Raw genomic sequence first — 24,985 nt, 5'->3', positions numbered from 1 at the left:
AGGATGGAGGGGGGCTCAGCTGGGAAGTGACCCACCCAGGCTGGGGGTCCCTGGGGGTGGGAGAGGCAGCTGGGGGCATGTCAAACAATTCATTCCCCCCCCCCCCCACACCTGTGAGCCAGTGGCCCCCTGCCCTGTGTCCTCCAACCCTCCTGCCAGGCACAGTGCCCCCCCCCCTCCCAGCCCCTCTACAAGGGTCCTGCCCCCTTGGTCAGGCCCAGTGTTCCCCTCAACACACCCACAACAGCCCTGCACCCGCCCCGTGTGTGCAGCCCAAGTCCCATTCATAGTCTCTGCCCCCGAGGGTCCCTGTTCACCCCCCACACGGAGCGGCCCCGCACTCACCCGCGCTCTGGTTGTAGCGCCCGCGCAGGTTGGCCAGGCTCACTTGGAACCAGGGCTGCGAGCCCTGGTAGATCCCGGTGGTGCGCTCCGAGTACTGCGGGTCGACCTTGCCCGCCATCCAGCCTGCACGCAGCTCCGCCCTGCCCCGCTCGCTGTCGTAGTGCTCGATCGGCTGGTCGTCCACGTACCCCACCGTGATGAACTGGGGCAGCCCCGGGCCGGGCTCCGACACCCCCGTGTAGAAATAGCGCAGGGAGTGCTGGCCTGTGGGGAGACGGGGGGGTCAGAGACGCCTGCACCACAACCCCCCATACACACTCCCTCCCCCCCCCCCCCCCACCGGCCTGGGGCAGGCAGGATCCCACCACAGGAGCAGGAAAGGGGGCAGAGCTGCAGGGAGGGGGTGGGTGTGAGGAGCAGAAGGGGGCGGGGCTGGGCATGGGGTGGGGGATGGGCAGAAGGGAGAGAGGCAGAGCATGGGGTGGGGCTGGCCAATCCCTGGGCAGGTGCAGCAGCAGGCGCCTGAGGGGCAAGAAGCCAGGAAGGGGGCAGGACTGCCCATGCAGGGGAGGGGGACAGAACTGGGAGGGATCAATGGGGGGGGGGGGGGGGGAGGGCCAGAGGGCTCAGCACATGGGGCCTGCAGGAGCCCCCAGGGCAAGCAAACGGGGGTGGGGGCTTGGGGCAGAAGATGTAGGACACACAGCTGGGGACCCAGGGCCCAGGTGTGTCTGGGCTCATCAGTCCCTCAGAGTGTCGGAGGCTCAGACCCAGCAAAGTCACCGTGTGACACCCCACCCACCCCAAGGAACCAGACACACAGGGCCTGCAGGGTCAGGGCCTTGTTTCCCCGTCCCCAGTGAGAGCCCAGAGACCCTGTGCACGGCACCCAGCATGCAGAACAGCCCTGCCCAGCCACCGAGCTGGGGGGACCGGGCAGAGCTAAGGGGGCACCGAGCGCCCCCCTTTCTCCCCCCCCTCAGCCCAGGACCTTGAATCCCCCTGGCCAGCCCCAGCCACTGTCCATCTCCCCCCGCTTCCTGCAGAGCCCAGGGGCCCGATCCGAGGGGCTGGAGCTGCTGCTCTATTTACAGTCACTGGGGCAGCAGGGCCTGGACCCACCTCCTGGGTGCGGCTCCAACCACATCCAAGTGGTCAGGCTGTGCCAGAGCAAAGGCCCGTCCAGCCCCATGTCCTGTCTGCCCACAGTGGCCAGCACCAGGTGCCCCAGAGGGAGTGACCAGAACAGGGAACCATCCATTGATCCCTCAACACCCATTCCCAGCCAATGACACACAAAGGCCAGGGACCCCAGCCCTGTCCAGCCTGGCTACTGGCCATCGATGGACCCAACCTCCATGGACCTATCTAGTTCTTTTCTGAACCCTGTTAAAGTCCTGGTCTTCACCACATCCTCTGCCGAGGAGTTCCACAGGTTGACTGTGTGCTGTGAAGAAAAAGCTTCCTTTGGTTTGTTTTAATCCTGCTGCCTGTTAATTTAATTGGGTGACTCCAGTTCCTCTATTATAGGAAGAAGTAAATAACTCTTCCTTATTTATTTTTTCCACACCACTCATGATTTTATAGACCTTGATCCTATCCTCCCTTAGTCTGCGCTTTTCTATGCTGAAAAATTGCAGTCATTTAATCTCTCTTCAGATGGGACCCTTTCCAAACCCCTCAGCATTTTTGCTGCCCTTTTCTGAACCTCTTCCAATGCCAAGTGAGCTTTTTGGAGAGGGGCGACCACATCTGTACACAGGATTTAAGATGTAGGCATCCCATGGTTTTATGTAGAGACAAGATATTCTCTGTCTTAATCTCTATCCCTTTTTAAATGATTCCCAACTTTGTTTGCTTTTTTGCCAGCCGCTGAGTGGGTGTTCAGAGAACTATCCACAGTGACTCCAAGATCTCTCCCTGGAGTAGCTGTAGCTAATTCAGACCCCATCCCATTGGAAATCTAGTTGGGGTTATTCTTTCCAATGGGCATTACAGCCACTCCCCGAGTTACAAACAAGTTACAGACCAACACTTGCTCCGTAAATTGAAGTGTTCATAACTCGGATCCCATAGAGTTACATGGCAACCGCGCTGTTTGTAACTCGGATCTGCATTTATGACCAAAGTGGTCATAAGTGCGGATGGTCGTAAGTGGAGGTGATTGTAACTCGGGGAGCAGCTGTACTTTACATTTCATTTGCTATTTTGTTGCCCAATCACTTAGTTTTGGTGAGATCTTTCTGAAGCTCCTCGCAGTCTGTTTGGTCTGAACTCTCTTGAGCAGTTTGGTTTCATCTGTCCATTTTTCCACCTCACTGGTTTCCCCTTTCTCCAGATCATTTATAAACAAGTTAAATAGGACTGGTCCCAGGACAGACCCTTGGGGGATCCCACTAGTTAACCCTCTCCACTCGGAAAACGGACCATTGATTCCTATTCTTTGCTTTCTGTCTTGTAACCAGTTCAGTCCACGAAAGGCCCTTCCCCTCTTGTCCCATGGCTGCTCACTCTGTTTAAGAGCCTTTGGTGAGGGACCCTGCCAGAGGCTGTGTCAAAGTCCAAGTTGAAAACAAAATATTTCCACTGGGTCCCCCTTGTCCACAGGCTGATTGACCCCCTCAAAGAACTTTAGCAGACTGGGGAGGCAGGATTCTCCTTTACAGAAGCCACCTTGACTCTGCTCCAGCAAATGATGCTCATCTGTGTGTCTGACCATTTTATTCTTTAGCTTCAACCAGTCTGCCAGGTGCTGACGTCAGACTCCCAGGCCGGGTGCAGACCCATCGCTGGGCGGATCAGATCTCTGCAGGAATCATTTCCATAGGGCTGTGGATCATCTTCCCACAGCCTGGTATTGACACAGCCTGGTATACCTCCTTCGGTAGGGAACCTTCATTTGCATAGCTATGTAGCACTTTAAACCATCTTTTTTGATGGTTTTGATCTGAGGAAGTGGGTCTGGCCCACGAAAGCTCATCACCTAATAAACCATCTTGTTAGTCTTTAAAGTGCTACATAGTCTGGTCTAGCTGAAACAAAAGAGAACTAATAAGGCTGCATCTCTATCACTGTTCTTCATTGGCACAGAACTTTCCATTAAGTCCTTTCCTACAGAAACTTTGTATTAAGATGCAGTACAATATTATAGCCATGTCTTTGTAGATCTCCCTGTTACTGAACAGATGGCCCTGTAGGGTGAACGAGGAGTGAATGAAAGAGGGGTGGAAGGCCAGCACCTCCCAGCAGCTACAATGGGGTTATGTCTACACTGCAGGCTTCTTGCGCAAACATTTGCAGAGCGTCCACACTACAAGCCCATTCTTGTGCAAGAAAGCTTACAGTAAATTGTCATAAGAAGGGGCTTCTTGCACAAGAGTTATTCCTCTCCCCACCAGGAATAAGCCTTTTTGCACAAGAGCTCTTGTGCAAAAAGGGTAGTGTGGATGGGAACAGGGTTTTTAAGCAAGAAACCCCCAATAGGTAAAATGGCCATCAGTTTTCTTGCACAAGAGTGTCCACACTGCCATGGACGGTCTTGCACAAAAGCACATGGCAGCATGGATGCACTCTTGCACAAGAAGCCTGCAGTGTAGACATCTCCTGGTTGGAATGGGGATGGAAGCCGGATCCAAGGACAATGGGAGCTGTCAATGGGCTCACTGAAAGACCCCACGCATGGAGGCCTTGGGAGAAGCAGGGGCCTGCGTTTGGGGCCCCCTCTCTGAAGGGGGAGTGTGGCAGCACTGAGACACCCCCCCAGAAGGCAGAGCCACAGACTGACAGCCAAGTGCACACAGACTGGGCATGAGCAGGTGATGACTCACTGGGGTAGATTTGCAAGGGGGAGCTGAGTTAGTTGGTATGGAATAAACTTAAAAAACAACTAGCGGTCTGGTAGCACTTCACAGACTAACACCACATGGAGCTGGGATCATGAGCTTTTGTGGGCACAGTCCACCTCTTCAGATGAGAGGGGCACTTCTCTCAGACTAAGGCAGGGCTACTCAACACAGCCATGGGATGCAGGCAGCCCATTTCTTTGCTACCTGCAGTGTGTTGGGTTTACACAGGACCCAACATGTGGCCCAGGGTGGGCACCAAAACAAAAAAAAGTCAACAGAATAATCTTCTGTTGCTGTGCATTTTAGCAGTTAAATTCCTGGCCTGTCATTGCCCATTAAAGTGCTGCCATATGGGTGGAAACCAGGTGAATGTTGCATTGTATTAATATCAGCAGAATCGATCCAAACCCCTTCTCCCCACACCATCGTCTCATCCCTGCATTGAGACCCTGCAGCTCTGCCTGCCGACCCGGCCCTGTGCATGGAACTGAGACCATTTCAGTCCTGGATTTCAGTCTCTTTCCTAGCAGCCCAAATGTGGCCTCCAGCACCTCCCTCCAGCCCTTCCCTATATCACTGGTACCTACAGGTACCATGACCACCAGCTCTTCCCCAGCACTGCACACAGGTCTGTCTAGATGTCTGGAGAGATCCACAAGCTTCACACCAGGCAGGCCAGTCACCGTACGGCTCTCCCGGTCATTGCACCCCCAGCTGTCTGTGTGTCTAGTGATCAAATCCCCCACCAACACCTGCCTCTTCCTAATGACTGCAGTTCCCTGCCCAGGAGAGATGCCCTCGGTGCGAGAGGTACCAGGGGATCCTCTGGCCAGGGGCTGCTGGGATTGTCTACCTCCCCTTTAGTTCTCTTGCCGCACTGCCCCAATGCAGCGTCAGCCCCACCAGCCCCACCCCAAACATCTGCCCCCCTCCAGTTCTGCCCCACACTGCGGGGCGTCTCTGGCAGGAAGCGCAGAGTCAGGCTGACTCCTCCGCTACGGATCCTTCTCTCCTCCCTCGGCTCTGCACTTTGCCTTGCTACAGACTGAAACTTCGCCAGCCCCCTGGATCCCTGCTCAGTCCCAGCTGCCTCTACCTCTCCATCGTCTGGCTTCCCCACCTCCTGCTGCTGCTCTCTGCACAAGCTCCCTCCCAGAAGCATTTACAGAGTTAACCCTGCCCCAAGCCACTGTTCCCTCATCTTGCCCAGCCAGGTGTGGATTTTTTTCCATCCACATGTGGAATAAATTCTGTATGTGCACTGAGGCCTGTGTAGCTGTGCACCACCAGCGCAAACACAAGACCTAGTGGTGGACACTCTGCTGGGCAGCATTGGAATCTCTCCTGAGGGGCCACTCAAGCACAGATGGGCCTCAGGTCCCAGCCTCCATTGCCCACTTGTTCCAAGGGCCACCAGCCCTTCGAGCTGTATCCCATGCCACCCTCAAACCACTACTTCACTCAGGGGTATGGCTGTTTATTTCTTTTTACCAACAAAATTTAATCCACACAACCCTCGTGTGAGGGCTGTTGCACCAGCCCAGCCGTGCTTTGCACCAGCTCATTGTGGTGACTGTGGGGGCTAATCTGTGCCAGCGTGAGTGTGCGCACACAGAGCGGCTGTGCTGGCTTACCCAGGAGGGCTGAGCAGTACAGACACTGTGTGTAGACTGGTCCTACCAAGTTTATTCCAATTGGCTACACTTTGTCATTAACACCATGGCCTTGTTCGTACACACGTACAAAGGATGCTAAATATTGGTTACATTAATAGTCAAGAAACCTCATGAATGCTTACTGGTTAGTCGACCATCTATAGACCCCAGGGGGTGGTGCTGGCAACTTGTGTATCAGAGGCAGCAGCACAGGGTGCCAAGCGGGAGCTGGTCCATGAGGGGAGCCAGTTTAAAAGCCAGCTTCCTTTCTGGACCAGCTGCCTGTTGCCCCACTCTGCTGGCTCTGATAAAGAGGCAGCAGCACGGGACAGCAGCAGTCCCTGATGAAGGTGGGTCTAAGCTCCCGTACCCAGCACAAGCCAGAACTGAGCCAGGCAGCCTTTAAATGCAGAGCCACAGCAGGGGTAGGCTCTGGACCCAGAACTGAGCTGGGCTGCTGGCCAGCCTGCTAAAAAAGTATGCTGGCAAGGGTGGGGGGAGGGTAGTGTGTGTCTGGGCAGGAAGCTCTCCCCACCAAGCAAAACCCAGTGTCTGGGGGCAGAGGGGTAGATGATTGTCAGCGCAAGGGCTGACACACAGCACACACACACCGACAGTAACAGCGCTGTGTCAACAACCGCCTCGCTAACAGCCATGCTGCACCGACAGACCCTAAGTCACAGTGTCAGGTACAACGGGCTGCTAAAGGCCCATGTGGACACACCTGTCCCTGTGTCACTGGGGTGCTCTGGTTTATCGGGAGCTGGCTAGGCCGTGCCCACAGGGAGAGCCGCACCAGTGCGATGACACGTCACTGGTTCAGTTACACCGGTGCAAAGCCCCACGTGGACACACTTATGCTGACACAAGGCAGGGACGTGAAAGGTTCACCCATGATCCCCACCCTGAACACGAGCCCCCAGTAGTCCCTGTCCACAGCGGGCCCTGGGGTGTTGCAGGCAGGGGGAGCCACTCCAGCGCTGCTGGAGCACCCCCTCCTTAATTGGTTAACCAGTTAAACATGTTTCAACAATTAAACAGGATTTTTCACCCCCAAGTAAGCCCCTATTATACCAGACTCAGGGGGCCCACAAGCACATGCACAAAAGTGAATAAGGAAAAGTGATTTACTCATTCCCACAATGTAAGAACTAGGGGCCACCCAAGGAAATTAATAGGCAGCAGGTTGAAAACAAATAAAAGGAAGTTTTTCTTCACTCAGCGCACAGTTAACCTGTGGAACTCCTTGCCAGAGGAAGCTGTGAAGGCTAGGACTATTACAGGATTTAAAAGAGAGCTAGATAAATTCATGGAGGTTGGGGCCATCAATGGCTATTAGGCAGGCTGGGTAAGGAACGGTGTCCCTGGCCTCTGTTTGTCAGAGGGTGGAGATGGATGACACGAGACAAATCGCTTGATCATTGTCTTCAGTCCAACCCCTCTGGGGTACCTGGTGCTGGCCACTGTCAGCAGACATGACACTAGGCTGGCTGGACCTTTGGTCTGACCCTGTACGAGTGCTTTTATGTTCACCGAGTTACCCGCCCCAGTCTGAAGTGCTTCAAAAGCCCTACGCAGCCCATCGGGCAGCAGGAGAAAAGCTGCCGTGGGGGAAGATTCAACCCCCTCTGGGGTGTTAGTGGAGGGCTGAGAATCCCTCCCCAGTGCTCTAAGGAGACCCCCAGCCACACAGGGCAGGCCAGAGAGAGAATAAAACAAGAGGGAGAAAAAACCATTTTGGGGCCTTCACTGTCCATTAGGAAGCAGCCAAAATGGACACGAGCCCCATTGCCCCTCCCCAGGCCCCTTTACAGCCTGCATTTCTGTCCTTAAACCTTGTGTCACTCGGCTGAGAAAAAATCCCCCCTCCGTCCCCCATGACAAAAGTTGTGACAGTGATGAGTGTTGGGGGAGAGGCAGCATGTTACCGGTGGGGGACACACTCCTGCTGCTGAAGCTGCCGCCCCTCCCTGGAGGGAGGGGGGTTTGTTGGGGTCTCAGCAGAGCCTGCCCCTCCCAACCCTTCCCCGGTTAAGGGCCCTTTCCCAAAGGCCAGGCTCTAGCACCACAGCTCTGAGCTGGGCAGTGTGGACATGGCTCGGTGACAAGGGCCCTGCCAGGCCCCCCCAGGCACTGGATTCAGGTCACTGACAAGCCAGACACGCTCCGATCACCCCTGTCTGTGCAGACCCAGGCCCCAGCTCGGCCCCACCCGAGTGCACCAGGGCACCAAAGCGCAGCCGGAAACCACTTCAAACCGCCCAGCCTCCCGCAGCCCCACACGGGCTGCTCAGCCTTGGAACCACGGGCCAGGGAACAGCCCCGGGCAGGGCAGGGAAGGCAGGACTGGGGCCAGGACAGCCCCAGCTCATGCCCAGACTGAGACCTGCCCCACACAGACCTTGGGGCACCTGGTCCACCCAGCCTGGGCACAGGGCCAGAGATGGAGGGGGGGGGTCACATCTGTCTCAATTCAGCACCCTACTGCAGGTAGCCCCCCCCCATACACAGGGCAGGGCCAAGCCAGACTCAGGCTCCAAACACGGATCACACCCAGGGCCAAGAGCCTGCTGGGGGCTAGGGAAAGTGAGTTCCCCGCACCCCACCGCCATGTGACGCCCGCGCTGGGCGGGGCAGGGGGTGAATTCACACCCTGGCACCCTGGCCTGGGCTCTGCCAACGGGAGCCGGGTCACAAAGCCTCAACATGAACTGGGCAGCGCTGGCGGTGAGGGGTCGCGGCCGGGCACCGGGCATCACTGGGAGCTGCGGCCAGAGCCGACCCCACACTCACGGGCGGCCCCTTCGAGTGGCCATTGGCAGGGCTGGCAGAGCTATGGGGGAGGGGGGGAGGGGAGGAGAGGAGCTTTGCCCGAGCTCTGCCAGACTCAGCGGTGCCCTGCCTGGGACGGGAGGAGGGAGAAGAGAGGGGGCGGCAGCGCCCAGCCCCATGGCTCCGGCGCTGGGGACCAGGCGGGGACAGGAGCCGGCCCGGGCCAGAACCAGACCCCGGCGCTGAGAACAGAGCCCGGAATGGCAAAGACCATGTCCCAGCCCCCCATGATACCCCATTTCGCCCCCCACGTCCCTGGGCAACCCCCACTCACCGTTCCCCTGCACGGCCGCAGCGCCCAGCAGCAGGAGCAGCAGCGCCGGGACCATCCTCGCTCCCAGGATCGGGGCCTCTCTGAGCTCAACTCGAACTTCGCAGGTCTTAGAATCCCGAGACCAGGTGGTCTGTGGGTGGCAGCCGCTAGGCTCGCTACTTATAGTGGGCCCCGCCCCTCGGCAGCCATTGGCCGGGAGGGGGACGCTCGGGCCAATGGGCTGCGCGCAGCCCCATTCGCGTCACCGGTCGCCGGGCAGAACCCGGCCCGGCAGCTTGGGCCGCGGAAAGCGAAAGTCTCAGCCAGGATGAGCGCAGCGGGGAATCCCGGGCGGAGCCCCGCCCCCGGCCCACAGGCCCCGCCCCCTGCCCAAGGAATTCCACCCAGAGCCCCGCGCATCCTACCCAGAGTCCCACCCGGCTGCAGGGCACTTGGAGGACGGGGGGGAGTGTCCCCCTGGTGGGGGCAGGGCAGAACCTCCCCCCTTCATACCCCCCACTCCAGGCCCTGGCTCCCCACCCCACTGCCCTGGCCAGGCACAAGCCGGCAGCTGGGCAGAGCCATTAACGCCCAAGCAACTAACGCCCTGTCCGTCCCGTCCCCCCCAACACCTGTGTATTGACTGGGTGGGCAGGGACCTCGCGGGGCCCGGCTGTGCCCTGCCGCCCCCGGGCCGGAGACCTGCCAGTGACCCCCACACCCCGTGTGGTGCCCAGTCTCTGCCCCTCCCCCGGGACACCTGGCACTTGTGCAGGGCAGGTACCACAGCGACCCCTGGGGCTCCCAGGGCACCGCCCCACTGCCGGGGTGGGAGAGCGGCACAGAGAGGGAAGTGACTGGGAACAGACCCCAGGAGTCCTGCCCTCCAGCCCCCTGCTCTAACCACTAGACACCACCCCCCTCCCAGAGCCAGGAGAGACCCCAGGAATCCTAGCTCCTAGCCCTCCCCCACTCTAGCCATTGGCCCCCACTCCTCTCCCAGAGACAGGGAGAGAACCCAGGAGTGCCGGCTCTCTACCCTGGCAGACAGCTGTGACCTAACCCCAGTGTTTTGCTTCATAAACCACAGGGCTGTTTATGCCATTTCGGGTCCCCGCCCGGGGGTGCGGCTCTGGACCTGGGGCAGTTTGCCCCGTGGGGCAGCCCAGTCGAGGGCACCAGGTGTCCAGTATTGAGCTGGACAGTCCAATATTTGGACTTTGTGCCCTGTAAACAAATGGAGAACTGGCCGGTGTTTTCTAGTTAAGGACGTGTCTCTGCTTTTCCCGGACCCGGCTTGGTGCCTGATGGAACCGCATTTCGGCCCCCCCTGCCTCCCACCACCCCCGGGTCTCCCTGGTTACCCCCCAGCACTTTTTTTTTCTGCTCTACAAATTTTTATCACATTTTGGTCAGGTTTTGTTTTTGAAACCCTCTGGAAACCCTTGCTCAGTCACTGGGACGCTGGTAGCGGTGGGCTTGGGACCCTGCCCTGGGCTAGTCTCCGGGGAGCCCCCCCATCTGGGACACTCTCCCCAATTGGGGTGTTCGCAGGGGCTGAGCCCCACTCCCGTTCCCCGGCTCCCGGCCTGCCGGGGGATCCCCCTCTTGCTTTCGGTTTCTGCCGTGCCAGGGCAGTTTGGCCACAGCCCAGCATCCCGCCCCCGCCCGTCCCTCGCTCCCCACAGCCCACCCTATGGGATGGGGGGAGGCTCCCACAGCCCCAGACTGTCCCCCTGGGGGGCTCTGAGCCGCTGGCACAGATGCTAAACATGGGGCATTTCTGGCCCTGTTCAGCCATTTTGAGTGTCTGGGTGCGGGAGGGAGCACAAGATGGACGTCCCCATGGGGCTCCGCCTTTCATTTGATGATGGCCCCGGTCCGTCTGTCCCAAGCCGTGGGGCAGCCCCCCAGAGCCATGGCAGAGGCTGGTCCTACAGTCCATGATTTGGCCTCCAGCTCTGGACGTTTCCATGGTGCGGGGCACCCCGGCACCTCCCACAGGAGGCACCCAGAATTAGTAGCCACTTTCCAGAGTGGGGCCTTGAACCCTCCACCCCAACCCCATCCTGCACAGAAAGGGGCTCCGCAGCCCCCACATGAGCCAAGCGTTTGGGTAACCCCCCCAAACACTGTAAAACTCCTGCAAAAGTAGCAACACTTGGTGCTGCAAGCCAGAGACAAGCAGCGATTTGCGGGCTGCACCCCGTGCGGGGTCGTCCCCCGCTGGAGCCCTGGGCGAGGAACCGGACCCCTGGCAGCCACCCCTGGGCCTATAGACCCTGGCGAGCGCTGCTGTTCGGGTCGGACCGGCGCCGTGTCTTGCGCTGCAAACGCCGGTCGTCAGAGAACGTTCCAGTGCCCAGCAAAGCTCCCGAGCCCGTCTCCGTGTGCTGAGTCTGTGACGTGCTGCCCGACCGTGGGCCGTGTTCTCAGTGCATCCTGCAGACGGGGAACCGCTCCCCCTAGGACTGTGCTGCTGGGAGCAGTTCCTGAGAGGAGCAGTTGCTTATTCCTGCCCATCACAAACTGCCGCCAGTCGCCGGTTCCGACACGGGGCCGTTCTGTATACGGCCCTGTAAGGAACGGCTCCCCGTAGGACTGTGCTACTTCTGGCCGGGGCCGGAGCCCACTGCTGGGAGGGGGGCGGCTGCCGCAGGTGAGCCTGGACAGGGAGCCTGACTCCATCGCTCTGAGGGGGCTACCCGGAGTGTGACCCATGATACCCGAGTCTGCGAGGAGCCGGGGCCTGTCACTATGGGGGGGGGTTCTCTGAGTGGCCCTGGGGACCAGAGGGGGAAGGGTTATTTCCCCATTTTGCAGTGGGGGACCTGGGCCCCCAGGCTGGGCTTTCCACACCAACCCAAGGGCTTCTCGCAGCCAGTGAAACTCAGTGACAAGGCGGGGGAAGAACCAAGCCCAGTTCTCGTGCCGTAACCACCCGCCCCCCCCCCCCAGTCAGTGCCTCACAACAGCACAACTCCCCATGGGGCATGACCCAGCTGCTCTGACCTGGGGCCCCACCAAGCAGGCCCGGCCCTGGGATCAGCCCTGCAGGGGCAGGTGTGTGTGTGTGGGGGGGGAGGGGGGCTTTGCCTGCCTGCAGAGCCCCTACCGGGGCTGTTTAAGGAGCTGGGCAGACACCTCCGCCCCCGTGGGCAGAGCTAGGGGAGGGGCAGGGTAAGCTCAGCTCCCTGCAGGCTGAGGCGCAGGGGAGAGCCAGGAACACACACCAGGGTATGTGCAGGAGGGAGGGATGGGTGGGAAGTCTTGTCTCACAGCAGCGTCAGGGCTCAGCTGAGACCACGGCACAGCCTTATTGGGGGGGAACCCCAAAGGTGCCTGAGCCCCTCGTCAGAGCAAACACCTGACGGGAACTCAGACACCAATGGGGCAGGGGCTGGGACACACACAGGTTCCCAGCCCAGACAGGACAATCAGGGAGGTGCTGAACTGGGAACAGAACCTAGGCTTCCTGGCTCCCAGCACCCCCCCCAACCACTAGTCCCCACTCCCCTCCCAGAGCCAGAAGGGTACCCTGGCTCCCTGCTCTAACCACTAGACACTGCTCCTCTCCCAGAGCTGGCAGAGACCCCAGACATCCTGGCTCCAGCCCCCCTGCTCTACATAAGAACGGCCGTACTGGGTCAGACCAAAGGTCCCTCTAGCCCAGTATCCTGTCTGCCGACAGTGGCCAGCACCAGGTGCCCCAGAGCGGGTGGACCGAAGACAATGATCAAGTGATTTGTCTCCTGCCATCCCTCTCCAGCCTCTGACAAACAGAGGCCAAGGACACCATTTTATCCCCTGGCTAATAGCCTTTTATGGACCTAACCTCCATGAAATTATCCAGCTTCTCTTTAAACTCTATTATAGTCCTAGCCTTCACAGCCTCCTCTGGCGAGGAGTTCCACAGGTTGACTACCCGCTGTGTGAAGAAGAACTTCCTTTTATTCGTTTTAAACCTGCTACCCATTTAAACCTGCTACCCTCTAACCACTAGCCCCCACTCCCCTCCCAGAGCCAGGACAGACCTAGGTGCCCAGGCCCGGCCCAGGGGGAGGCTGGCAGGGCTGCAGGTCCCCAGCTCCGTGGCAAGGCCTTTGCCCCACACACGCCCCGTGGCTGCCGGCCGGTTACCCAGCCTGGGCTGAGTCACTGGAAAGGCCCAGCTGGCTCTGCGCCTGGCTGGAGCTGGCACCGTGCCTGGCTCGCTGCATGAGACACCGACGCCCTCTGCCGGCCTCCACCAGGTCCTGTCCTGTTTCCGAGAAATCACGCGGGCCAGGTCAGTGGTGGTGAGGGGGGAAGGGTTGGAGCCGGTCACGGGGGCGGAAGGAGCTTGGAGAGGTTACGTCCATCAGTGGCCAGTAGCCAGGCTGGGCAGGGCTGGGGTCCCTGGCCTGTGTGTGTCAGAGGCTGGCAATGGGCGACAGGGGAGGGCTCCCTGTTCTGTTCCCTCCCTCTGGGGCACTGGGCGCTGTGGGCCGACAGGACACGGGGCTGGACGGGCCTTTGCTCTGACCTTTGGGGGCACCAACACCCCAATTCTATCGTAGGGGTGTAACTGGGCAGTTGATTCACCGGCAAGCCAAAGCACATCGGTTAATGCTATAGACAACATGTGTTCCCCCCTCACCACCACACAGACATTTTGTAGCCAGCTGGCAAGTAACCCCGCTTGCACCGGGTCCAGGACCTGCCCCCACAGGGACTCTGCATTTAAAGTGCAGTAGGCACCAGGCGGGCAGGCAGCCTGGCTCAGGTCCAGCTCACACCAGGTCCAGGAGCTCAGACCCCCCCGAACAGGGGCTCCCCCCCACTGATACAGAGGCGGCAGCGCGGTGCAGCGGGGGCGTCCCAGAGGGGACCCCAGGGTGCCGGCTGCCCCCGCCCCGTGCCGATGGACTAGCCCAGTAACCAATACGAATTGGGGAGGTTACTTGACTGGTCAATGAACCGACATCTCACGTCCCGCGTTTATGGGAGGGGCCCACGGCGCGTGGTCTGACCCTGCCACCACCACCTGAGTGTCAGTGCTGGTGCTTGGTCACTTGCCCCCTCCCTCCCATGGGGCCGCAGGGCTGGCGCGAGAGCGCCCCCCCCAGGCCAGCGCTGGCCAGGCAGCAACCCCAGCCCAGCAGCCCCACGGCACAGAGCTAAGTGCAGAATGTACCTGGGTGTAAATGTGGCTGACTGCGGCCAGGCAGCAGAGAGGGCACACAACGGGTGTGAGGGATGGGGAAGGTGGGCTGTCTGCTCTGTGACCTGGCATCCCCCTGCGCTGGGCTGTTTGATTCCCACGGACTCCCCCACATGTGGATTGGCCCAGACACCCAATCCCAGCCTGGGCAGGGAACAAGGCTCTTCCCAGGGGGAGACAAAGTGGGGGAGGGGATGGCACCTGGCTGGGGGGCAGGGCTGGGCAGTCAAAGTGGGGGGAAGCATAAAGGAAACTGACTAAGTCCAGGACAGGGGGGTTCAGGGGCCTGTGAATCCCTCCCCCCAAGAGGAACAAGGCTCTGCCCTGGCTCCGGTGGTGACATCGACCCTAAGCTAGGCTGTGTCTATGGGAACCAATAAACCTTCCACTCTGCTGGCTTCATCCAGCTCACATGGCCTGGGGACTGCGCCCCACCACACACACCAGAGCCAGCTCCCCCACTGGGTGAGGCCTCGTCCCGCCCAGAGCGGCTCACCCCAGGGCAGGGCCCCAAGTTCTTGGCCCATAGCCCCGAGCAGCAGTAAGTCATAGCAAAGGTGTTACGCACCCAGAGGCAAAAGCAAAATTTGTGCCCTGCCCCCCAGCCACCATGTGACAGGGCCCCGAATGCAACATGAGAATCACCCTCACTTTCTTGAAGGCACTTGAAGCAATAAGTAATCTAAGGCTGAGGATACACTGCAAGCCTCTCTTCCTGTCTTCCACGAGGACTTTATCCTTCAGGCTGCTGTGAGATTCTATCCTTAAGTAAAGGAGAGAGGTCTCTGAGCTGCTCTTTCGAATTTCACACAAACCATTCAACTGAAGCCGTAGATGTCAAGATTCAAGGCCAGTCTTGCCTTTGCCATTTCAACCAGAAAGGGCATTGTCTCAATGACCTGATTACTTGCATCCTGCTTCAAAGGCCTTTTCACACCAGACTTGAAAGAGAATCCTCTGAACTGTCATTCATGCTTAAATTCGACACTTTACGCCTAGGTCTTAACAAAGACACTAATTATCTTACCCATTACAAAGATAGCTTCCCCAATTATCACTCCTAATATCATTAGCTCACAGACATTTACCTCCTACCCCCCCCCCCCCCCCCCGCATCCCCCTTCAGTTCTGAAATGTGATTTGTCCTTCTCATATGTGTTCACTGTTTTGATTGTATCCTTTGGTATCTATGGTTGTGACTATTTTCTTCCACTATTTGATCTGAGGAAGTGGGTCTGGCCCACGAAAGCTCATCACCTAATAAACCATCTTGTTAGTCTTTAAAGTGCTACATTGTCCTGCATTTTGTTTCAGCAACCCCAGACTAACACGGCTGCATCTCTATTACTATTTCACAAAGAGTCTGTCCATCATCCACACTGGAGCAACATGGTGATTTACCACCAGGGTAACAGACCTGATCTCCCTGTAGGCTCTTGTGGAAGAGCAGGGAGCCTGCAGCGGTCTCTTGAGGGGAGAGGCCAGGGGTGCCTCTATTGCAGTGGTTCTCAAACTTTTTGGCCTGTGGACCACATGTCTCAATGTAAACCTTTCCACAGACGGCCAGTTGCTAATGGAAACTCACCTTTAATTACACAATTTGCCCAAGCTAATTTGCTAGTGGTACAGCTGGGGGAGAATGGTTTAATTTCAATTATTAAAAAGATTGAATAATTAATCATTATTAATAAAAAGATTCAATTATTAAAAAGATTTAACTTGTTCATGTTAGTTTACCAAACTTCATTTTAAATAAAGTAACACAAAGTTCCTGGGCCTTCTGCTCTGTGTGCCCTGTATGCTCCAGGCAAGCAAAAATGGATGTTACAAGGGGACGCCCACCTCGTATTCGTCTTTCCTAGGAATTGAGAGACCGGCCCTGGCCTGACACGCTGGAGTCGAGAGGCACAGAAAGGGGTAAAAATTGTACATGGATGTGGTCCTTTGTTTAAGTATATATATACATAGACTTAGAGCTCTTTAAAGATTAAGCTGTCACTTGGTACCATTATTTCTATTTTCTATCTTTACCTTTTTCCTGTGATCATTTTTAAGACCTATATATATATATATTTGCTAGCATTTAAGAAATAGAGCAATAGCCATTGTAACCATATGCTTTTATAAGTCTTTTAATAAACCTGTAACTGTTTAAGCTTTAACCTGACTCCTTCAGTTGCTGTAATAGAACCAAGCACAATTTAAAAGAACTTCAGCCGGTCATAAAGGGACAGACATAGGGAGAGCTTGGGCGTTTGGATCTGTGTCACTCCCAGGTGGCAGATCCGTTGGGGCACTTTTCAGCCTTCCTCAGGCTGCCCGCTGCGAAGGAACTTTGTGTTCTAGCAGCTAAAATCTAAGGTGTAATAAGCTCTTCCTATATAACGAGGCATCTGTTGGCCTGCTGGCCACCCTCTGCAACGGGACCCCGGTCCTAGCAGTAAAGACACGGACGTTAAACCTTTTCTCGGAAGCATACACACACACACTGCCCTGACCGTTGGCTGACATGGAGACATCAAAATCAATTAAAATTGTTTAAATCAGCAGCTGCCAATGCTAACAATGTTTCTCCAGCCTCCCCAGATACACAAGAAGGATTGGCAGATGGCCATGAAGTCGTTCCTGATGAGACTCCTGTTACCCCACGGCACCTGACAGAGGGAGCGAGGAATGTGCCATGTGAATGAGAGGACTGGAGGTGGACCACCAACCCCCATTTCCGGCTGCTTCATTTTAGCTGCTATACTAACAAAACACTCAGCTTTTGTAGGACCCTCAGTGCTGGAATTTGTATGGGATATTGTGGGAAAGAAGCCAACTACCAACACTGGATCATGTGTCAACTACACCGGCACGGTGCCTGTAGAACCCCCTGATTGTGTGTCATGTCCTGAGCAAATCCCTGTCCCAGAACCAGGATTAGTGATGATAGGACTAGTATTACTGGTCCTCACCTCGGTCCACACCTATAAGCTCACGGTGCGTATTGCCCTACAGCAGTGATCCCCAACACGGTGCCCACGGGCGCCATGGCGCCTGTGGGGCCATTTGTGTGCGCCCGCCAAGTGCTCGGGGCTGGCCTGACCCTGGGCACGTGGCGCATGCTGGAGCCAGCCCCGGGTGCATGGCCCACGGTGAGCACTGGCCCCGGAAGTGCCGCGAATTAGCTGCCTGCGCTCTGGGCGCGCGGTGCTTGGGGGGGGTGGCTCTGGGCGCACGGTGCTTGGAGGGGGTGGCTCTGGGCGCACGGTGCTTGGAGGGGGGGGCGCGAATTAGCTGCCCGCGCTCTGGGCGTGTGGCACTTGGGGGGGGGTTGGCTCCGGGTGCATGGCTATGGGGGGAGCCCTGCCCCCGAGCGCGCAAGTGTCCCCACCCTCTGGCGCCCGGCAGGCGAACAGCCACGCCCCCTGGCGCCCGGCAGCCTCAGATGGTTGGGGACCACTGCCCTACAGGGTGTAGGCCAGCAATATGCCAATGTTACCAGACTAACGACCCAAACGGGTGAATGCCTAATTCAGCAAAGGCGGGGCTTAGCAGATACCATCGCAGCCTGGTTTGGCGCTGGAAACTCTGTCAGCAACACCTGTGTCATTGCACAACAAGCTGAGAAAAGGGACCAAATTGAATCAAGGCTGGCAGATGGATAATATCCAACGCCCGGGGAGGAATAGATACCAGCCAGGATAACTGATTAATTTTGAATAGCTTGAAGGATCTGTCAAATTTAGTATCCACCTCATTGGGTATAACAGATTACCTTGACCGAAGGTTAGTTGATCTATTATTGAATGGTACCAAGGAAGAGACACTGGAAAGGAATTGCTGGAGAATAGGACAAGCTTTAGCCATCACCACCCAGAGTATTGTAACAGATCTACTGGATAGCTGAGTCCCCCTGGCCCTTATGAAGGTGGCAAGTCCCCATCTCCCCAATATCACCCCCCCCCCCATGGGAACGGGGACACAGAATCAATGAGAGCCCAGTGGCCGATATGGACAGAAGACAGTGTAATCTTCAGCCTCCTAGTGCCTTTAGGCATTACCCACATACAACGGGCTAGAATGGTAACCTCCCTGCCTGTGCAGAGGAAGGGTCATATTACTAAAATAGAGAGTATTGTATATTCAGAGATCACCGGGGACACTTTGTTCTCCAGTAACTGCTATACCCACTCCAACAAGGAGATTCTGTGTACATGCCCGTATAACTACTTGACAAACTTGTCTAGGTTTGAAGTAACTGTGGGGCGTAGTGGGGGGCTGTCTGCTCTGTGACCCGGGGTCCCCCTGTGCAGTGAGGTGTGTGGGGCGCAGTGGGGGGCTGTCTGCTCTGTGACCCAGGGTCCCCCTGTGCGGTGAGGTGTGTGGGGCGCAGTGGGGGGGCTGTCTGCTCTGTGACCCGGGGTCCCCCTGTGCGGTGAGGTGTGTGGGGCACAGTGGGGGGCTGTCTGCTCTGTATCCCGGGGTCCCCCTGTGCAGTGAGGTGTGTGGGGCGCAGTGGGGGGCTGTCTGCTCTGTGACCCGGGGTCCCCCTGTGCAGTGAGGTGTGTGGGGCGCAGTGGGGGGCTGTCTGCTCTGTGACCCAGGGTCCCCCTGTGCGGTGAGGTGTGTGGGGCGCAGTGGGGGGCTGTCTGCTCTGTGACCCGGGGTCCCCCTGTGCAGTGAGGTGTGTGGGGCGTAGTGGGGGGCTGTCTGCTCTGTGACCCGGGGTCCCCCTGTGCGGTGAGGTGTGTGGGGCGCAGTGGGGGTCTGTCTGCTCTGTGACCCGGGATCCCCCTGCGCAGTGAGGTGTGTGTGGTGCAGTGGGGGGCTGTCTGCTCTGTGACCCGGGGTCCCCCTGTGCGGTGAGGTGTGTGGGGCGCAGTGGGGGGGGGCCTGTCTGCTCTGTACCCCGGGGTCCCCCTGTGCGGTGAGGTGTGTGGGGCGCAGTGGGGGGCTGTCTGCTCTGTGACCCGGGGTCCCCCTGCGCGGTGAGGTGTGTGGGGCGCAGTGGGGGGCTGTCTGCTCTGTGACCCGGGGTCCCCCTGCGTGGTGAGGTGTGTGGGGCGCAGTGGGGGGCTGTCTGCTCTGTGACCCGGGGTCCCCCTGCGCAGTGAGGTGTGTGTGGCGCAGGGGGGCTGTCTGCTCTGTGACCCGGGGTCCCCCTGCGCAGTGAGGTGTGTGGGGCGCAGTGGGGGGCTGTCTGCTCTGTGGCCCGGGGTCCCCCTGCATGGTGAGGTGTGTGGGGCGCAGTGGGGGGCTGTCTGCTCTGTGGCCCGGGGTCCCCCTGCATGGTGAGGTGTGTGGGGTGCAGTGGGGGGGCTGTCTTCTCTGTGACCGGGGGTCCGCCTGCATGGTGAGGTGTGTGGGGCGCAGTGGGGGGCTGTCTGCTTTGTACCCTGGGGTCCCCCTGCATGGTGAGGTGTGTGGGGCGTAGTGGGGGGCTGTCTGCTCCATACTCGGGGTCCCCCTGCGTGGTGAGGTGTGTGTGGCATAGTGGGGGGCTGTCTGCTCTGTACCCAGGGTCCCCCTGTGCTGGAATGGAGGATTCTCACTGACTCTCCCAAATGTGGATTAACCCAGACACCCAGGCTCACCCCCCAGGGAGAGACAAAGGGAGGGTGATGGAACACCATGGGGACAGCTGTAGGTGATATTCTGTCGAGCCATGTGTGACGGCGCGTTGGGGGTTCCCCGTCTCCTGCACCCCGAAATGGCACAAACAGACTGCACCAGCCAGTGGAACTGAGGGTGGTTTATTGCTCCTCCAGCACAGCGCAGCACAGATGTAATCTGGTTACAGGAACTGGGCTAGGAGGCCTCAGGCCCCCTTGAGATGGGGGAGACTGAGCCCCTAAACTCCAGCTCCTCTCCCTAGGCTGTCTCATCCATCCTCACAGACAGCCACCAACCAACTAACCCACTTCCAGCCCTGCCCCCCAGCCAGGGCCGCATTCACCTTCCTTTGTTCCTCTCCATGGGGGGTGTCTGGCCACTGGTTCAACCAGTTTGGCCTTACCTCTGCCTAGTGAGGTTTTCCCTGCTGGGTCTTGCTCCAGACAGCAGGGGTCACCACAGCCCAGCAGGTACCCCCACTACGTCACAGTTCTCCCCCCTCCGAGAGCGAACTGAGCAGGGTCACTCCGCTCGTGACCTAGGGAAGTTCGGGTCCTCTGCGTGGGAACCCGCCCCGGGGACATGGGTGCTCCCCTTGACTCAGGCCGGCCGTGGCAAGGCCCCACATGAGCTGGCTTCCCTCTGTCCACTCGCCGCCCCGCTCCAGGGCGACTGGCGCAGGCCTGTCCTCGGGGGTCACACCCACCCTTCCGCTGGCCTTGATCTCTGGCCAGGGTCTCTCGGGCCGGGGCCATGAGCCCAGCGAGCCTTCTCTGGACAACCAGGGCGGCTTCCACCCCCGAAGCTCCATCCAGGGAGGACTTCCCCTCCCATAGCTCTCTCAGCAAGCCCAGAGGGTCCTCTATCTGGGGTAGAGACCCCCAAGCCGCTTTCCTCCTGTCTTGGGCCTTCCCGCCCCTCTGGCAGGAGTCACAGGACCGGCAGTACCACTGCACGGCTGTAAAGATTCCCGGCCAATAGAAGTGCTGGAGCAGCCTCAGCCGGGTGCTCCGGATCCCCCGGTGGCCCCCAACGGGGACGTCGTGGGCCAAATACAGCATCTTGAGGCGATAGTTTCGGGGGACGACCAGCTGCCGCTGGACCCCCCATGCCCTCGCCTTCCTGGGGGGGAGCCACTCACGGAACAGGAGCCCACGCTCCCGCAGGAATCTCTCCTGGCCACCTCTCCCCCGGGGCTGAGCTGCACGGAGGCCAGCCTGGTCCCTCAGCCTCTGCAAGGAGGGGTCTGCCTGCACCTCAGCCTGGAATTCAGCTGCTGAGGCAGGGATCGGGACCTGTCCCCCACCTCTGCCTAGGTCCGGAGTCCCAGCCTGGCTGGACCCCGTGTCCACTGGGATGGGACCCTGAGGACGCTGCCAGGAGTCCTTCCCTGGACCCACGTTGTCAGCCCCCCGCTGGCTCTGGCTCCGGGTAGGGACTAGAGCCCGCTGGGATCCATGGGGCCACTCCTCTAGGTCATTCCCCATCAGCACCTCGGTGGGCAAGTGCGGGTGCACCCCCACTTCCTTGAGGCCTTCCTTCGCCCCCCATTTCAGATGCACCCTGGCTACAGGCACCTTAAACGGGGACCCGTCTATGCCCTTCAGGGTCAGCTGCGCGTGGGGCAGTATCCGCTCCGGGGCCACTATGTCGGATCGGGCCAGAGTCACCTCCGCCCCCGTGTCCCAGAAGCCCGTCTCCTTCCTACCATCCACCTCCAGGGGTATGAGGCACTCGCTCCGCAGGGGCCGTCCTGCCCCCACCCGGTACACGGAGAAATCCGCCTCCCGAGAATCAGACCTCCCAGGGGAGGTGCACTGAGCATCCTTCCCCCCACTCTGAGCTGAGGTTTGCCTGCCAGCCCCTGCCTCTGGGGCAGCCTGCCCTTCCTCCCGCCCCAGCCAGTTAACCCTGGAAAGTCCCCGGTCCTGGGACCTGGTGCACTGAGCCCTCTTGTGGCCTTTTTGCCCACAGCGATGGCAAGTTAGGCTTTGGGCTGTCTCTGTCCAGGCCCTGGCTGGTTCTCTGGGGCACAGACGACCTGTTCCTTGGTCTCGCCCCGTAGTTGACTCCCTCCGTCGCTCAGCCGAGATCCGGTCTCTGCGCGGTTCCCTCTCTCTCCGGGACTCCCGTTCACACCCGGACCGGCTCTCCGTGAACTCATCCGCCAGTCTCCCGGCCTCCTGGGGGTTCTCTGGTCTCCGGTCCTTGAGCCACAGCCTCAGTTTGGGTGGGCACGCTTCATAGAACTGCTCCATCATGACCAGCTTGAGCAGCTCCTCTGCGGTCTGGGCTCCGACTCCAGACACCCACTTGCGGCTGTATTGCGCCAGGCGGGAGGCCAGGTCCACATAGGTCTCCCGTGGCCCTTTCTGTACCCCCCGGAACTTCTTCCTGTACATCTCGGGGGTCAGCCCGAACTTGTGCAGCAGGGCCTCCTTGACTCGGTTGTAATCCCCTGGCTGTAGGTCCTCCAGCTGACTGAGCACTCCGGCCGCCTCCTGGTTCAGTGCGGGGATGAGCTCCTGCAGCCAGTCAGCTGGGGGGACCCGTTGCAGTCCACAGGCCCTCTCAAAGGCACTGAGGAACCCGTCTATGTCGCCCACGTCCTTCAATTGGGCCCCCACGAGCCTCTCCAAGCGCCTGGCAGTCCCAGGACCCTGGGGCCCATCCGCACTTGGCGCAGCCGGTGCCCCGCCGGTTCTCCGCTCTGCCATGGCCAGCTCATGCTGCCGCTGCCTCTCTCGATCTTGGCGCTCCCTCTCTCGGTCCTGGCGGTCCCTCTCTCGGTCCTGGCGGTCCCTCTCTCGGTCCTCTACTTCCAATTCCCTGATCCGCAGCTGGATCTCCAGCCGCCGCAGCTCCGCTGGGCTGGCCCCTGCCCTAGATGGGCTACAGCTTGCAGGCCTCCCGGGAGACGCTGTCTCATCTCTCCGTTGGGTTCCAGCACTCCTCCCCCTCTCTGAGCCTGACACACTCTCCGGGGGGGTCTGGCTGCTTCCCCTGGGGACAAGATCCTGGCCCTGTGGCTGGTCATTCTCTTCCAGCTGGGTAATCAGCTGGGCCTTGGTTGCTTTCCGCACAGGCAAGCCCCTCTCTCGGCACAGCCCCACCAGCTCTGCCTTCAAGAGTCGGGCGTAGGCCATCTGCCCGCTGGGCCCCTCGGTGCAGACTCACCAGTCTAGTGCTGCAGCGCCCCACGATTCCCAGGAACCGCTTCGCTCTGTCTCCAGCACGCCTGGCTCCAGGGCTCTTGCTTCTACTGCGCCTTGTCACTCGCCGCTGGACGCTCCATCCATGGGGTGCAGTGCATCCCACTTCTGACACCAGTGTGACGGCGCGTTGGGGGTTCCCCGTCTCCTGCACCCCGAAATGGCACAAACAGACTGCACCAGCCAGTGGAATTGAGGGTGGTTTATTGCTCCTCCAGCACAGCGCAGCACAGATGTAATCTGGTTACAGGAACTGGGCTAGGATGCCTCAGGCCCCCTTGAGATGGGGGAGACTGAGCCCCTAAACTCCAGCTCCTCTCCCTAGGCTGTCTCATCCATCCTCACAGACAGCCACCAACCAACTAACCCACTTCCAGCCCTGCCCCCCAGCCAGGGCCGCATTCACCTTCCTTTGTTCCTCTCCATGGGGGGTGTCTGGCCACTGGTTCAACAAGTTTGTCCTTACCTCTGCCTAGCGAGGTTTTCCCTGCTGGGTCTTGCTCCAGACAGCAGGGGTCACCACAGCCCAGCAAGTACCCCCACTACGTCACACCATGTGGGCAGTGTCTATCTTGACCTTCCTATTGGTATTGCTGCTGTATTGGCACTTCTAAAACAAACTGAAAACACTAAAACTATTGTATTTAACCTGGTGGGTTCGTGAGGTTAAGAGGAGGGACTGTAGGGTAAAATTTCGGAGGCAGGCTATGATATTCTGTTAAGAACCCCTATTTTAAATTTGAAGTCTGGGATTGGCACACAAACATAGTACATGATGGTTACCTCCCCCCAGCCCGCAACCTCTGCCTAGCCCATCGGAGGAAGGTCATCATAGAGCTAATGACCTAGGATGAGAGACAGGACATGACACATTCAATGGTGCTAGGAATAAATGTGCAATTGTCAAGTACTCCTTATGTCTCTGCTTTAATCCCCAGGTGCATCACCAATGGATCACATCCATCCATCACTTCATCGGCCCATTAAGCATCCTATATAATTAATTGTAACCTATTGTCTGGCAGGTTTCACCAAGCTTAACAAGCAAAGTGACACTCCACCAGTGCTGTGTGTTAATAAACCCTTCTGCTTGCTTCATACACTGTGTAACGATTCTGCTTCAACACCTGGTGCTCAGGATAATATTCACAGATCAGTTTTGCTTTTCTTGTACACTTGGCCTATGCTTGGCCCTGGACCCGTTGGAGCATGGCGCTTTGCCATCGCAGGGTGGTCAAAGAGTTGAAGCGGAACACAGAGAATCCCCAGCCTGGGCAAATGTATTGCGAGGTGGGGAACCAAGGCAAAGGGGTTTGGCAGTTGAAGGACACCCCCAGCATACCCAGAGCTGTCTGCAGGAAACCGAGTGGGGGAAGGCGCAAGCCCAGCTAGGAGCTGCTGTGCCACGCTTCTGAGAAAAGAGCATTAAACCACTCGGGCAAGGGATCGCATGGAACACATTTAGAGATTCAGGCTCAGCTGGATCTGTCATAGAATCCTAGAACACTAGGACTGGAAGGGACCTCGAGAGTCATCAAGTCCAGTCCCCTGCCCCCATGGCAGGAACAAGCACCGTCTAGACCATCCCTGATAGACATTTCTCTAACCTGCTCTTTCTCTGTGCCGCTTTTATAGTGAGTAAGAGGGATTTACTGGGGAAGGGGAGGTTTGGTCCCCGTGACTGAGCCCTCCCAGAGCTGAGCTGGGGGATGTTACCCCAACTCTGTGCCATGGGTGGGGGAGACCAGAGTGTCTGGCTCAGCAAGACAAGGTGGTGGGGTGCCCCAGAGGGCAGGTAGGCAGGCTGACTGGCTTGAGCAGCCCACCAAGAGGCAGTCCCAAGGGGATAACCCATCCCACTTCCCCACCACTCACCACCCCATGCAGGCCAGGTTGGCTAGGCTGGGATCCCACCACCCCCACCAATCACTGCCCCACGCAGGACAGGCTGACCAGGATCTCACTGCCCCCACCACTCACTACCCCATGCAGGCCAGACTGACCAGGCTTGGATCCCACCGCCCCCACCACTCACCGCACAC

The 24,985-nt window shown here is 58.7% G+C and overlaps 1 protein-coding gene across 2 annotated transcripts in view; it reads right to left on the bottom strand.

Annotated features, from left to right (window-relative positions):
- Positions 1 to 24,985, bottom strand: part of LOC142823571 (major histocompatibility complex class I-related protein 1-like) — a 131,884-nt gene that overhangs the window by 22,255 nt on the left and 84,644 nt on the right. The window contains exons 1-2 of one of the 2 annotated variants that reach the window (XM_089771671.1): positions 8,952 to 9,100; positions 346 to 609 (exon numbers count right to left, since the gene is read on the bottom strand). The exons of the other annotated variant lie outside the window; for it this stretch is intronic. Coding sequence (XP_089627797.1) covers positions 346 to 609; positions 8,952 to 9,006 — 319 coding nt within the window. The 5' untranslated portion in view covers positions 9,007 to 9,100. Of the gene's footprint in view, positions 1 to 345; positions 610 to 8,951; positions 9,101 to 24,985 lie in introns of those variants that run through there. 2 annotated transcript variants of the gene reach the window in all.

This window comes from Pelodiscus sinensis, chromosome 19, assembly GCF_052426305.1.
Source record: "Pelodiscus sinensis isolate ZL-2025 chromosome 19, ASM5242630v1, whole genome shotgun sequence".
Taxonomy (NCBI): domain Eukaryota; kingdom Metazoa; phylum Chordata; order Testudines; family Trionychidae; genus Pelodiscus; species Pelodiscus sinensis.
The sequence above is the reverse complement of the archived record's forward strand: the minus strand, read 5'-3'. Positions and strand labels throughout refer to the sequence as shown.